Raw genomic sequence first — 16404 nt, 5'->3', positions numbered from 1 at the left:
GTCTTTCTCTCCCCTTCTGTCTTCCTTCCTCTCTGGATTTCTCTCTGTCCTATCCAACAACAGCAATGACAACAATAATAATAATGACAACAACAAGGGTAACATCAAGGTCAACAAAATGGGAAAAATGGCCTCCAGGAGCAGTGGATTTGTTGTGCAGGCACCGAGCCCCAGCAATAACCCTGGAGGCAAATAATAATAATAATAATAACCCTTTTCTCAGCGGTGGCTTACCTGGTGAAGTGCATATACACAATGAAGTAGGTTCAAACCTCTTGTCCCCAACCTACAGGAGGTAGTTTCAAGTGTGGTAGAGCAGGAAGCCAGGCAATAGTACACCCAGTAGAGCACACATATTGCCATCGGCAAAGACTCTGGTTCCAGCCCCTAGACCCCATCTACAAGGGGAATCTTCACCATTGGTGAAGCAGTGCTGCAGGTGTCTCTCTCTATTCCACTCTATAACCTCACCTTCTCATTTTTTGTCTCTATAAAATATGAAAAGTTTTTTTTTAATGTGGTGAGAGAACTGCATGTGTCTCTCTTCTCTGTCACTTTCTCTGCCTTCCCCTTTCTATCATTATATATATATATATATAATTTATATATGTGTATATATAAGTTATATATATATTCCCATGGGCAAATTAGATTTTCAGGTGTGGGAAACAAGGTTTTTGTCAGGCACAACTGGATTTATTCTGATAATAGTGACATTGATTCTAACACATAGACTCCCTGATCTTGATGTTTATTTTAATATTCCATTATAATTTTTCAGTTTCTTTGTGTAAGTGATTTAGAATTGAGGTCACAATGTTCCTGTCCCCATGAATAATATAAAATAATGACAATTAAGTTAGCCTGTCACTTTTCTTTTGGGAAAAAAAAAGATTTCTCAGATTCTTTTTCATTTACACTTTAAATGTTGTTCCAGGGTCCTGTAAAGATTATTTTCTCCATAAAAAATGTCCTGTGAAGAAACTCATTCACAACTATCATGATTTCACCCACCAAACATATGTTATGACTTTAGCCTGTTGGGCTTCTCAACTGAATCTCAAATCATTATATCCAACTGTTTACTATACATCTCTACTGGATGACTCATGTGTCTGGATTGCTTCATTTGTAAAGCCAAATTTATATCATCTAATACTGAGTTCTGTAACTCCCCTTCTGTAACTCTTGTTCACCTTGAGGAACTCAATCACAAGATCTGAGGTATCAGCTTTGACTCGCCTCTTCCAAACCACACAATGTTTGGCTAAATCCAGCTGGTTTTATCTTACTAATGTTCCAATTTTGCCCATTTCTATTCTATTGTCAACTTTTATTTAGTATTATGCAGTGTATTCTGAACCATCCACAAAGATTTTCTTTTTAAGTCCTAACTCAAGCACAGTTTATCATTTTGCAATTTTATGGGTTTTGTTTTTGTTTGGCTTGGGTCAGTCCCTTAAATATAAAGCTTTGAGAGTTTCAAAATAACATATGTATTTGGAATCTTTATACTTATGTTTTCAGTGCAGGCTTGGTTCAGTATCACAACCCTTCAAATAATATGGACATTTCTCCTACAATCTTGGTATGTTTTGTAATCAGAACTCATCCATACCAAAATAAGAAATATGCAGATACATTATTATAAAAATATTTTACTCCCTCATTCACCAAACTCTAATATATATATTCACATTCTAAGTTGTAAAAAAAGAACAAAAAGGAAAAAAACTAATGGCATAAGGGATTCTAGATTATTGATCAAAGTAATAAAAAGACAGAATGACACACACTCAAAAGTCTGAATCCAGATGGCACTTTATCTTTAGAGTATTTCGGCCTATTGAGGATTCAAATCATCTTATTGTCTGTTTCTAACTATGAACACCATGCACTATGTACCAAGTGCACTAACTACAGAATATTAAAATGAAGTACAAAAAAAAAGGGGGGAGGGGACTCAGAGATGGAGGTAAAGACAGCAGCAGAGGATCTATGTTTTCTATGAGAAATGGGAGGAGAGTGTCAAGGAATGTGCCCCTCTTGTACATTATTTGTACACTATGAGATATCTACTGCAATTCAGTAATTTTTCTTCTACTGCTTCTACCTCTATTATGTTGTTCTCTATGCTTTAAAATGAACCATGACATCCCTCTCTCATAACACTATTTCAGCATTAACTCATCCTATAAAAGAAAATCTGTATAGATCTCCTATAATGATATTTCACTTTTTACTTCTACAATAATTTTAATGAAGCAGTTTCTAATTATTTCACCCTACCCTTTTATGCAATAAATAGCCTAAGAATTGTAGCCCATCTAATTAGAAAACACTTTTTTTTAACATATTTTGTTCTTAACTTAAAATGTACTAGACCCATGCCCTCAAAGCCTTCACCTTGTAGCTGCAGAAGCCAACCAGGACAGGAAGTGGATGTGCAGTTTTTGGTCTATGCCCATGTAGACCCTAATCACAGCATCCCATGGAGAGTGACATTTAGAGTCCTACTCTTCCCCTCCCCCAAACTCTTATACTAATCCATTGGGTTTCTTTATTATTTCTACAGTTCATTCATTGTTAAAGAACCCAGTAGGGCCCAGGGAGCCAGCATAATGGTTATGCAAAAAAAAAAAAAAAAAATTTCATGCCTGAGGCACCAGAAGTCCCAAGTTCAACCCCTAGCATCACCATAAGTCAGAAAAGAGCAATGCTCTGATAAATAAATAAAACAAAAATAATAAGTAAGATAAAAATAAACAACCGTGGTAGATTTTAAGACAAGATTATGTGCATTCTATGTCTATAACCACCACCACCACCACCACTACCTCCGCACATTTTCAGAGTAATTGAAATACACACACCCGCATACAAAAACAACCAAACACAACACAGAGCTACCATTGAACTACATTCCAACAAGGGATCTGTTTATAAGCAGGTGGAGCCAAAGGAAAATACCAGACCAGGGCCCTGTCTGGGGCTTCACTGTGCTATGGATGACCCTGGACTTGGAGACCAGGGGATGTGGGCATGTTGTTTTACTTTTCTAAACTACAGTCATCTTCTTTTTAAGGCACAAAAGTCACTCACATACGAATGTCTGAGCATCAGAAGGGATGAGGAATACAGTACTTGGGCACTTAATGAATATTTGCTTAATTAGTAAAATCATCTGATCACTGTCTGGAGGTAGTTGAGCAAACTTAGTCATGACTTTCTACCTTTCTCTGGAATGACTAAGTGGGAACAAAATTAGCTTTCTTTCTGGTCAATGTGGGAAGTCAATGTGGGAAGAATAAAAGTGACTTAGTGAAAAATCCAACCAAGATTTTATTTTCTTCCTGCATAGCTTCCTCCCTCCCAAGGTGTATTCATAATGTAATAAATGGGACTCAGTTGTTGGCCTGGAGGGAACATTAGTATGAAAGTAGACAATGAAATAAAGAGTTTTTGGTATACTGCTTTTCTTCTCATGAGTTGGTTGGTAAGATCGATCACCTGACTAGGACACATATAATTTGGAGCGTTTACTTACATGTATTTTCATTTTCTATTTGTGTCTTAGTCAATTTGCCATTGAAGATGCTGAAAGTCAGAAATTTCTGACAAATGGATTTTTGGGAGAAAAGAAGCTAGCAGATTATGAAGATGAACATGTAAGTGAATCTCTGCTTCTAGGCAGTAAACAGGCCCTGAGGGTGTCTGATCTACCTGAGGCTCTGAGGAAAACAATGTGAGTGAAATTTTCCAGGCCTTGATCAGCACATTCTCTGTTTATTCAGGCCCTTACTGGAATAAGGACTTGTTTTTCTTGTTCGCCATATGGCTGCATAAATCATTTATAAAATTTACTTGCTTTTTAGAGAAATCATTCTAACCAAATGTAATCTGTAATAATACAAGCTTTCTCTTCTTACGTCACCTGTTGTTCTAGTTTTTGCTGTGACCCCTGTTGAGACCAGCATTGTGTATGCTTTTGTTGAAGTTAACTCATGGCTTTTATTCACCATGCTTTTATCTTGATGTATAATTTTGGGCTATAATCTCCTCCACTAAAGATAATATAAGAAACACAAAGAGTCCATCCTCTGGCAGACATTTACTTATAATGCATTCCTTTTTCCTTAAGCTTCCTGGGAATACATCCTTTAAAATGTCTTCATTCAACTTGAGTAACGCCATCATGGGCAGTGGAATCTTGGGCTTGTCCTATGCCATGGCCTACACAGGGATTGTACTGTTCATGTAAGTGAATGAATGGACATTGTGTAAAATCAGCTTGAAACTTGCACATAAGTGGTATTCTTTCAGTTAGCAATACAAACTCTGGTCTTTCTCAGCTGGAATCTTCTGAGTTTTATCACATTCCTCTTCTTTTTAGATAAAGCAAATTACCTGAGGAATAATCTGAGTAGCTATGGTACTTTCTCAACTAACTATCCCTAGCCAGATGGCATAAAGTTTGTATGCTCACTCACCCAATGTTCTGGGAACAGCCCCATCAGTCTGCAGGGACCATTTTACAAAGTAATTCATTGTGCGTGCAGTGGATGTTTAAAATCACTTGGTGTTCAATAGTGAAAATGAATATCTCTGAGAATTATACCTGACTGTATCACACTTGTAGGAAAAAGGCTTCACCCTAAACAGAGCCATGCATACTGTGGCCTCATCAACCTCCCCAGCCCAGTGTCCCTGACCCAGATACACTTGGCGTTCCTGTCTTCCTCCATGTTCTCTCTCCCCAGCCTCCAAATCTTCTTCCCTTTCCTCTTTATCTAGTTAAGTCAAAAACACTTTACTAGGCATTTAACCACAACTCTTAATACCTGGGCACATTACGTGATTCATTCGGTTAATGTCTCTCTCCCTTGTCTGAATAATCCCCAGAAGTTGAACCCATCCTGATTTTGCTCACTATGTCTTAACAGTGCTTGGCACGGGAAATATTTTACAGAGTGACTGAGGCTAATCCTGCACCTATGTTTACTAACCAAAGTTGGTCAAGTACTCCTGAGGAAAATGGCATTATATGTGTAACCTGGAGTTGTCTATGATAGACAGCTACATAAGTTTAAATGCATTGCACACAGCTTGCTATTTTCCAAGACACAGTTGGCAGCAGAGGAATTCATCACATGAATAAAGTCTAATGTCATTTAGGCATCAGTGTGAATGCAGGTCACAATCCCAAATGCACTGTGAAAGAGTTAAATAACTGTCTAAGAATGCACCATTTATATTATAAATACACGCTGCTTATGTTATGAGCCTCACAACTGGGTAATCATACAACTATCTGAGAGCTAAGGGTCAGGCAGCTCTCTACATATTTATAGATATGTTGACAGAACTGTTTTTATATAATTATATTTATATCAACTTTTGTATGTCTTGGTTGAGATAAACCAGCTTTTTCAGTCTGAGTTATTATACATAGCTATGCATTCGTTTGTGCATATGTGCATCAATATGGACACATACATGCGGATACTTTTGTAATATCCACTATTTTCTTAAGACATTCTACCTATTAATTATGCATACCTCTAAAGTTAGGAAGTTATCATAAATCACTGATAAATAAGTAACACTTCTTCCAGTCCTATAGTCACAGATAATTTTCACTGAAGAAAAATATTGTGCTTCTAAAAGCAAAAGCCTAATTTCAGATCTATAAACAAAAAAAAAAGTAATTGGGCCAGAGATATTGAATCTAGACATAGAAAGCTAGACATTGCTGGGTATATTTTTTCTGTGCCTATTGTAACCCAGACTAGATTCAGCTTTCTCCCTTAACTCATAGAAAGGGACATAGCCTTTCATTGGCATTTTCTGTCCACATAAGTATAAATTTAGAAAACAGAATGTTCATTATTTTTTCCACATTACAGATTTATGTAATCTGAATATATGATTGCATAGAAACAGGTAAACTTATAGAGAAAAACATGACTAAGCCATTGGTTAGATTATTCTAGAAAGTACTATTTGTGGAAAATAAGAGCACAGTATAGCTACAAAAGTTATAAAATCTAAACTTATGGTCCAAATGTGCATTTGCAATATTGGCTTCTTCAAGCATTACCAAATAAATCATTTGGGGAGGTAAGGTTGTGTGTCTTCATACAATAGAAAAAAAATACTATAATTAAAAAAATAATAATTTCAAGTAAAGTTCAATATTGTTCATTAATGAATTATATAGATTCTTCTAGCTGTACTTTTTTTTCCATTTTGTTGCCTTTGTTGTTGTATTTGTTATTGTTGTCGATGTTGGATAGGACAGGGAGAAATTGACAGGGTAGGGGAAGAGAAAGATAAACACCTGCATACCTGCTTCACCACTTGTAAAGAGACTACTTGCAGGTGGGGAGCTGGGGGCTGGAACCAGGATCCTTACACTTTACACCATGTGCACTTAATCCGCTGCACTATACCACCCAGCCTCCTGTATTCTTTTTCTTGCTGTCTTTTTTTTTTTTTAGAGACGGATTTACTAGTCTATGCATAACGAAATGTGTTTGCATGTAGACACATAGAGGGCTCTCAAGCAGAAAAGATTCTGCACACACAAAAGGAATTGGCCTGCACTTAATACTTAACTTCCTGTTTTCTCCATTACACACATAATTCACTGACCCTCACAGTGTCCTGACACTTTATGTGCAGACTCAGTACTAGTGGAGCTTAATCTCTGCATGCTTTGGCTTCTAGACTCCTAGAATTTAGTTTAAGCTTTTGTCAAGCTTTCGAGTAGTTCTTCTTTTATAAATATTGATGCCAATATGTCAACATGACAAAAAAAAACTTAAACTGATAAGTCTATAGGTATATTGGCTGACTTTCCTTGGCACAGATAAGTATGAACCAGATTCTAATACTAAGTGATGCTTTAAAACCTGTCAGAAAACATCAGGGTAGTAGATTTTGGCATATAAAATACAGCAAATTCTAGTTATAAAGTACTGACAGTTATGCATGAAGCTCTGAAGAAAATATTTCAGATCCTCCCCTAATTTATAAGCTTTTGAATATTAAGGATTAGAAAAACCAATATAGTAACTGATTATAGCATCTAACTTTGTAATATCCTATTTGCCACAGAAACTTGACTTTCTCTTTTCATTCCACAGAATCATGCTGCTTGGTGTAGCAATATTATCACTATATTCAGTTCACCTTTTATTAAAGACTGCCAAGGAAGGAGGTTTGTATGCTACCCCTCAAGTTCAAAACAATCTATTTTCATTCTCATAGAAAGTATTTTAGCCTATAGCTCTATGACCATAGGGTGATTTTAGTCAACTTATTTCACATTTTCCCCTAAACTCCCTGACATAACCTCTTAATGTTTTTAGAGATTTGGACAAGTAAGAGGACTGTGAGTCATCTGGCTCAGGCTCAAGCCAAATAGAAAAAGATTCCTTGTAGATGACAGAAATAACAGTTTTGACTTGCTGCATGGAGCTAAAATGAATGAAGCCATTGCTTCTTGTTTGGAGAACATTTTAACATATTTGTTATGATTTGGAGATTATATTATTTGAGTTTATAATTTTCACAGTGTTTATTTACATGTTTTAAACACTAATTTAGAATCCCATTATAAAAACTTTTAAATCATTAATCTCTTAACAAAGTTATTTTGCCTTTGTAGATTCTTTAATTTATGAGAAATTAGGACAAAAAGCATTTGGATGGCCTGGGAAAATGGCAGCTTTTGTTTCCATTACATTGCAGAACATTGGAGGTAAGGAGATAAAGTTTTGCATAGAAAAATATTCTAGAGAACATTTAGTATATAAGAAAAGTCTTATGGTGGTAAATGAAATTATCTTTGAAAATCAAAGATTCAGGAGGCCAAGTAGTGGCACATTTAGTTGAGCACAGCCATTACCATGCACATCAACTCAGGTTCAAGTCCCAGCCACCCCCACCTGCAATGGGGACACTTTACAAATAGTGAAGCAGGCCTGCAGGTGTTTCTTATTCTCTCTCCCTAACTATATTCCCCCCTGTAACTCAATTCCTCTCTGTCCTATCAAATAAAATAAAAATAAGAAAAAATGGCAGTTAGGAGTGGTGGAATCATAGTGCTAGCCTCAAACCCCAGTGATAACCCTGCTGATATTAAAAAAAAAAAAAAAAAAAGATTCAGTGCTATTTCTGTCATTATCAGATCAGTTTATTTTTCACATATGAATGCATTTATTTCCCCAAATTGAAAAGTAGATATCTGAGGCCCTAGTCAAATTCTGTGACCCTGAGAGACGGCTGGCATAATGACAATCTATGGGAGAAGATCACTGGAAGTTGTTTTAAGGCAAAAAGGCAAAAATCTGGCTCGGTATCAAATGCATTCTAAGCCACAGATTCCTTGGTTTTACAGATACTTGTAATTCCTGCTAAAGTATAGCTTCTAGAGTAGAACAGTGGAATATGTATCGTAACCATGTTCCAGGAGATGTTTGCCCGCCAGCAGCACAATGTCTCTGATACTCAGAAGGTATTTGGCTCACATCTCTGATGTCCTGCAGAGTGTGTTCTCTTCCATGACCTCGACTGCATCTCTTCTTAATGCACTTATCTCCTTGCCAGTCAGTCTCCAGAACTGCTATGCCTTTGCTCTTTCTGGTCTTGGTAAGCAATACCCAACAACACTCAGCTTTTTTTGTTTGTTTTTAAAGATGAATTTTTAGTTATTTCATTAGGCATGAAGTGTGGAAGTAGAGCCGCATTTTGGTATATGTGGTGCTAGATTTCAAACTTGGGGCTTCATGTTTTAAGCTCTACTGCTGTAACACTTCAAAGGCACCAGTAACAATCAGTTTCATAACCAGAAATCTGAACTGTCCCCTTTCTCCCTATAGCCCAATCAAATATTAACTCTCCATTCTATCTCTTACTTACATCTTGAGACTCTCTTCTCCTGTACTCACCAGCACAGTCCAGGTGATCACTACTTCTTCTTCTTTTTTTTTTTTTTTTATCCCTCCAGGGTTATTGCTGGGACTCAGTGCCCACACTACATATCCACTGCTCCTAGAAGCTATTTCTTTTCCCTTTTGTTGCCCTTATTGCTTATTATTGTTGTTGCCATTGCTGTTGTTGTTATTGGATAGAACAGAGAGAAATTGAGAGAGGGGGGAAGAGAGGGGGAGATAAAGACAGACACCTGCAGACCTGTTTCACCACCTGTGAAGCGACCCCCCTACAGGTGGGGAGCTGGGGGCTTGAACCAGGATCCTTACTCCAGTCCTTATGTTTCGTGCCCTGTGCACTTAACCCGCTGTGCCACTGCCCAGTCCCCAGGTGATCAGTACTTCTAACTGAGACTATTGCTGTTGTCTTCCGACTGTTTTCCCTGCCTTGCATTTCCTCTGTTTCCATCTCCCGTTTATTTCTGGATTAACTATGAAGTCAAATGTCTTCTTGTTTTCTTTTCATTAATACCATTACTCCTCATTACTTTCAAGGTAAAATATAAACTCTTGGGGTGGGGGGGGGAGACATCATAATGGCTATGCAAAGAGACTGTCATCCCTAAGGCTCCAAAGTACCATCCCAAATACCACCATAAGCCAGAGCTGAGAGGTGCTCTTAAAATAAAATAAAATATAAACTCTTTGGCTGAAGACATAGTGTCATCGTTATCTTTCTGCTGCTTGCTTTATGACTTTTTTTTATTGTTGTTGTAGTTGTTGTTGATGTCCTTGTTGGATAGGACAGAGAGAAATGGAGAGAGGAGGGGAAGACAGAGGGGGAAGAGAAAGATAGACACCTGCAGATCTGCTTCACCACCTGTGAGGTGACTCCGCTGAAGGTGGAGAGCCGGGGGTTCCAACCGGGATCCTTTCACGGATCCTTGTTCTTTGTGCCACGTGCAGTTAACCCGCTGCGCTACCACCCGACCCCTGCTTTATGATCTTTCCGTCCACCCTCATAGTCATCTATCTGTAGGCAGCTAGATGTCATCTACCATCGGTGGCCGACATGTTTTTCTTCATACCCTGAAAAGCCACATCCATTCCCTACTCTTACTGTCCTCTAGCCCTAACACATGCGCACACCTCACATTCTGCCTCTGTCCCTATTTCCATGGTCAGTGCCTTCTCGAAGCAGGAAGGTACTAGCTCACCTGTGACTCACTTGGCCCTATACATATCTCGAAGACAATAGAAAAAAAACAAAAAACCTTAAATAGAAAATAAACTTCTCGATTTTAATGCATTGGAATTTGAGTCAGTTTCTGTCTCTGTCTGTAAGCTTGGAAAAATCACTGGACTCATGAGTCTAATTTTTTCATCTGAGAAAATGAGAGCAGCAGTACAGTCTCATGAAGTCATCAGGAAGATGCGATAAACCAGCACATGGCCCATAGTCTGGGTTCAGAACATGCTTCCTTACTCACCAGTTGTCAGAGTCACTGCCCATGCCTCCATCACCCCTAGTTATTTAAGTGGGGATTTTTAGAATAAAGGCCCTACATGCAGGGGGGAAACTTCACAGGCAGGTAAGCAGTGTCGCAAGTGTCTCATTGTCTCTCTCAATCTTTCTACCCCTCTTCCCTCTCCATTTTTCTGTCTCAAAAAAGAAGAAGAAAAAAAAAGTCTGTCAGGAGTAGTGGGTTTGTTGTGCAGGCACTGATATAAATCTGGTGGCAGTTAGAAAGGAGGAAAAGAAAAATGTATTCATTGTGAAAACTGAAATATTTACAAACTAGAAAATATTCAGCTTGCTCTTTATTTTATTTTATTTATTTTTTTATATATTTATTTTATTTATTTATTCCCTTTTTGTTGCCCTTGTTGTTTTATTGTTGTAGTTATTGTTGTTGTCGTTGTTGGATAGGACAGAGAGAAATGGAGAGAGGAGGGGAAGACAGAGAGGAGGAGAGAAAGATAGACACCTGCAGACCTGCTTCACCGCCTGTGAAGCGACTCCCCTGCAGGTGGGGAGCCGGGGTTCGAACCAGGATCCTTATGCTGGCCCTTGTGCTTTGTGCCACCTGCGCTTAACCCGCTGCACTACAGCCCGACTCCCCAGCTTGCTCTTTTTATTTGACACTATGCCTTCAATGTATTTTCAGAGTATTATTTTATTATAAATTTCCTTTGTGCAAATGTACCATTGGTTTATTGGACCTCTTTGCGATGATCAGTTGGGTTGTTTCCATTTTTTCACTGCTAAAAATAGCACTACAATAAATCCGCTTGAAGAGATCTTACAAAGAAGCAACCCCCTTTGCACTGGAGTCGTCTTGCTTTTTAGGAATTCAGTTAATTTTCTTAATATTTATCCACTATACATGCCCCTAATAATCATAGGTAAACAGGTAAATAAAATCCAACCATAGTTTAATAATTTGCATTTCTTTTGTTTCATGTTTGTATATGTTAGGACTATAATCCTGGGTACAGTTTGTAACACAAGAATTAGTTCATTTATTTTACTTATTTGGGACTACTAGAAAATATGCTACCACCCCATCCCATACCCCATTCCTCACAGATAGACTTCTTTATATTTGGTTCACATTTTTTAAAGATTTATTTTTATTATTTTTATTACTATTTATTTATTCCTTTTTGTTGCCCTTGTTGTTTTATTGTTGTAGTTATTATTGTGGTTGTTACTGATGTAATCATTGTTGGACAGGACAGAGAGAAATGGAGAGAAGAGGGGAAGACAGAGGGGGGAGAGAAAGATAGACACCTGCAGACCCGCTTCACCACCTGTGAAGCGACTCCCCTGCAGGTGGGGAGCCGGGGGCTCAAACCGGGATCCTTACACCAGTCCTTGTGCTTTGTACCACCTGCACTTAACCCGCTGTGCTACCACCCGACTCCCCTTGGTTCACATTTTAAGCACAAGTTTTAAGTTAGCCAGGATTTCACAGGACTAGTTTATAGTTAATCATATGTTCTAGTATGGACAGTTTTCCCTATATGCTATTTTGTCCTGAACCCAATGGGTTGAAAGATAACACCATATGCACCCTGTCTTTAAGGGAGTCAGGCAAAACTCCATCCACAACCCATGCAAGCACTTTCACTTCAGCTACTCTATATGATCTCTGGCTCTCTGGGCACAAGAGAAATCACTTGTTCTGTATTTAGCAACTCCACATTTAGAACATTCAATTTTCTCATTCCCCCCCCCTCCAAAATTAACATCTACCACAGACGGTTCAACATTAGCAGAAAAGTGTTGACATTTCCCAGACAAGTCTGGATCATTGTGAATTTTTGAAGACCAAACACATTAACCGTGGTGACATCACTGAAAGTCAGCAACTAATAGCTCTAAAATTAAATAGCACCTCACTAAGTCAGTTAATCAAAAATATCTCCTATGTTTACACTCTGTCAGAATTAGCTTTAGCCAAGGCCTTTATAAAGATAAACCACATAATGTTTACAGAAGACACATCAGGCATTATAAAAAATCATTTCACTTCACAATGAAGAAGAAACACTAGCCACAAATCAAGGAACATATGTTCTAGATGTGACCAGTCTTTTTCAGGCTGTGTGGTCTTAGACATACAATTTAAGCGCTCAAAAATCTAGAAATCCTCAGCTGAGGAATGAAGGTATCATACACCTCGCAGTTTCACAGGAGCAATGTGCAGAATGGAACAAAGTAGATCATCACTTCTATTACTGTTGTGTGTAAGAGAACATTTTTAAACTATTTATAGTTTGATTTGCAATTTAAGTACCTACTTTCAATGTCTATTAGTAAAAATTCTTAGAAGTCTGTAACATATACTGAAAAATGCTGGAGTATGCTTTATTTTATTTTAATTTTATCTGTAAACATGTTTCAAATAGCAAATTGGTGTTATGCTTTACTGATGACTTGGGGAAGAGGTTTTGCAAAAGTCCCCACAACTATAACAATTTATATGTGATATATATATATATATATATGTATATATATATGAATGTTTGTATGTACATTTTCCAGGGAAAGTTTCTAGATTTGATCAAATTCTCAGAAGAGTACATGATTACATGTAACACTTATCTAGGTGCTCACGAAATTATGTTTGTTTGCCAAAGGATGCTAAAGATAGAAAGGGGGGAAAAAACCTTCATCAACAAGTAGAAAAAACACTACATGTCTTATATTCTTTTATTAATTCAAACAATTCTAATATAGACAATCAGTAGTCTGAATTCGTGTGCCCTACCCCCACCCACCTCCCCAGCCTTAGGGGGACTATGGAGGGCTAGACTAGCTCTATCCTAGGGAAAACCAGAGTGACATGGAATATACTCCACTCAGAATAGACACACTTAATCTAGTATAATTTAAAATGAATGAGGGGCCAGGGGTCAGGCAGTAGTGCACCAAGTTAAGCACACATAGTGTGAAGATCTAGGACCAGTGCAAGGATCCCAGTTAGAACCCCAGCTCCTTATGCAGGGGGGTCATTTCATAAGTGAAGCAGGCATCTATCTTTCTCTCCCCGTCTCTGTCTTCCCTTCCTCTCTCAGGTTTTCTCTGTCCTATCCAACAACAACAACAACAGCAACAGCAACAGCAACAACAACAACAATTGGGGGGGGGGGGGCTCCAGGAGCAGTGGATTCATAGTGCAGGCACCCAGCCTCAGAGAAAACCCTGGAGGCAGAAAAAAAAAAAAGAAGAATTAAGGGAAAAACACAAAACTGCAGAATTGAGTTAGTATGAAGTCCTCATTGATACTTTTAGCAAAAGTCCTTGTGCAAAAGCCAGAGGGTCAGATATTTGTTTGTCAAGAGAACTTGGAGGCAGAGCAAAACACAGGAGCTGGCTTTTTGTTTCCCCTATGTGACTGACTGCCCAGAACTTGCCTATGACTTCAGTGCTATGCACCCCACTAAGTCATCATGTTTTCTGTTTTAGCCATGTCAAGCTACCTCTTTATTATTAAATATGAACTACCTGAAGTAATCAGAGCACTCATGGGACTTGAAGAAAATACTGGGTAGGTCTTATTTTCTCTTAATGTCAAGTGATTCCTACTGGGTCTTTTTTGATCCTAAGATTCTTTCCTTCTTCTCCAGGGAATGGTACCTCAATGGCAACTACCTCGTCATATTGGTGTCTGTTACAGTCATTCTTCCACTTTCTCTTCTTAAAAATTTAGGTAAAGTCATTACTTTTAACTTTTATTTTCATCTTATATTCTAGTATATAGGTTGATTGTTGATACCATATTCACCTTTCAGAATTTCTCTGCTAACTCCTAGGTTACCTTGGATATACCAGTGGATTTTCTCTTACCTGCATGGTGTTTTTTGTCTGTGTGGTAAGTGATTTATTGGTATGATCCTTGTAGCTTGAAACGCATGTGCTGCTTTTAGTACCTGTGGTAGTATCTTCACTTTCGTTCAAGCACTTTGCTGGCATGAAGTACTTCCCATATCAGAAGAAGCTTGTGTATATTCTAACTCTGAATGAGCAGAGAATGGTCTGAGTTTTAAACAGCTGAGTTATAATATCAAGGTGATTCCAAACAGTACATTCTAAGCACATCAGATACTATCTGGACAAAAGGAACAAGAACATATCTATAGCCTACTATTTTCAAAAGTAGGAAAATATGATCCTTAAAGACAAATGAGCTGATTATTGAATCGACCACATCCACAATAATCTGCCTATTTCTTTTAGATATTCTAACCATGGAGAGAAGGTAACCAAAGATGAAAGTTCAAAAGAAAACCCTTTTTTATTTCCCCACTCTCTGCCAAAAGGAGATTTTTTTTTAATAGCATGGATGCCAGATTTATATAGCATTCCTCCTCCAAAGAAAAAGACAAAGAAAAGGGGGAATTTTTGATGGCCTTATATTATGAAGATACAAACTGTAGCAAGAAAATGATATTTCTCATGGAATAGTATAAAGCATTGTGTTTATGCAATAAATAAATAAATGCTGTCCGGTCAGACAGTATCTTTAAGAGGAAAGGCTACCAACCAAAGTTCCAACTCTTTTTTTTTTAGGAGAGAAGCTAGAGAAGTTTTCATTGGCCATTAGTCTAAAAGGAGTACTTAGCTGAGCTCTCTCAACCCCAGCCCTGTTAGCCATGCATACTGATTTCTCACTTGTTTTTCCTCAAAGGTTTACCTTTCTGTTGTATTGTTTGTTTGTTTATTTGTTTTAACTCACTGGATATAGGTGATTTATAAGAAATTCCAGATACCCTGCCCGTTGCCCATGCTGGAGCACAATGTTGGAAATCTGACACTCAACAATACACTTCCAGTGCATGTAGTGATCCTACCCAACAACTCTGAGAGCAGTGGTGTGAACTTCATGATGGACTACACAAACAAGATTCCTACAGGGTTAGAAGAAAACCAATCCAAGGGCTCTCTTCATGGCAGTGGAGTACAGTATGAAGCCCAGGATGATGATAGGTGTCAGCCAAAGTACTTTGTATTCAACTACCGGGTAAGTGTGAGGCCAGGGCCTCTCATGAGCCCATCATTGTGGCCTCTGAGTTTTTATTTCATTAACTTAGATGGCCTGTAGTTGTCATCTGTGTTGGAGCACTACATATATGATGTTGTCTTTGCTTTTTTAGACGGCCTACACAATTCCTATCCTAGCGTTTGCCTTTGTGTGCCACCCGGAAGTCCTTCCCATCTACATTGAACTGAAACAGTAAGACAGCCATCATTTTAACATTCTAATTTGCTTTGGAGATGTGCTTATAGGTTTAAAGGTGCATTATACAGAAGTATAGTTCATAGCTCTCTTTTCATAGAAAGTCTGTGGGCCAACCACTCCTAAGTTATGTCCTTTAGTCATAAAGGTGTAAGTCATCCTCCTCACTTTACCTACTACCTGGTCTTCCTTGTCTGCTACACCTGTCATACACCTGTAAGACTCAGGGAAGCAGAGTCAAAGCCATAGGAGCCAGTGACTTTAAGCATTTTAGCAGGTATCAGAATAAGAAGCAACCACACCCATGAAGACTAAGTGTCATGGTTAATCTTGCCTTACTAAGTCACTCTTGCCCTAAAGAAATTCGCCACAGTAAATATTTGGCCTTTGTTTTCTTATCTGTACATTGGAGACCCTCTTGTTTCTTCCAGCTAACGGTCTCTAATTCATTAACACTTTTCCCTTTGAGGTTGTTTTGCTATCTCCTTGTGGATGAGGTGGATCTGGTTGTCCTATAGCTACTTCCCTCTGTACCTTTCCGAGAGGGTGTAATATAATCATTCTCATCTTCTCTTAATGGGATATCAGTAACCACAGTCCTCATTCTCACTAAAAAGCATAATTTTCCTTATCTATTCTAATTTACCTTATAGAAATTCTGAGACCAAATTCAGCTACTTTGATGTTTTTAATAAACTTGGAAAGTCATATATAACCTGACA

General features: G+C 38.0%; 1 protein-coding gene across 3 annotated transcripts in view; it reads left to right on the top strand.

The window, feature by feature from the left end:
* The window catches only part of SLC38A4 (solute carrier family 38 member 4), an 86005-nt gene that overhangs the window by 51180 nt on the left and 18421 nt on the right, over positions 1–16404 (top strand). For all 3 annotated transcript variants that reach the window (XM_060191454.1, XM_016185587.2, XM_007517196.3), the window contains exons 3-11: positions 3578–3668; positions 4142–4257; positions 7149–7222; positions 7673–7765; positions 13912–13993; positions 14073–14155; positions 14259–14317; positions 15191–15466; positions 15600–15679. In XM_060191454.1, the coding sequence (XP_060047437.1) occupies positions 3578–3668; positions 4142–4257; positions 7149–7222; positions 7673–7765; positions 13912–13993; positions 14073–14155; positions 14259–14317; positions 15191–15466; positions 15600–15679 (954 nt within the window). The remainder of the gene's footprint in view (positions 1–3577; positions 3669–4141; positions 4258–7148; positions 7223–7672; positions 7766–13911; positions 13994–14072; positions 14156–14258; positions 14318–15190; positions 15467–15599; positions 15680–16404) is intronic.

Source organism: Erinaceus europaeus, chromosome 5 (genome assembly GCF_950295315.1).
Source record: "Erinaceus europaeus chromosome 5, mEriEur2.1, whole genome shotgun sequence".
Classification (NCBI taxonomy): domain Eukaryota; kingdom Metazoa; phylum Chordata; class Mammalia; order Eulipotyphla; family Erinaceidae; genus Erinaceus; species Erinaceus europaeus.
This window is presented reverse-complemented; position numbering and strand designations above follow the sequence as displayed.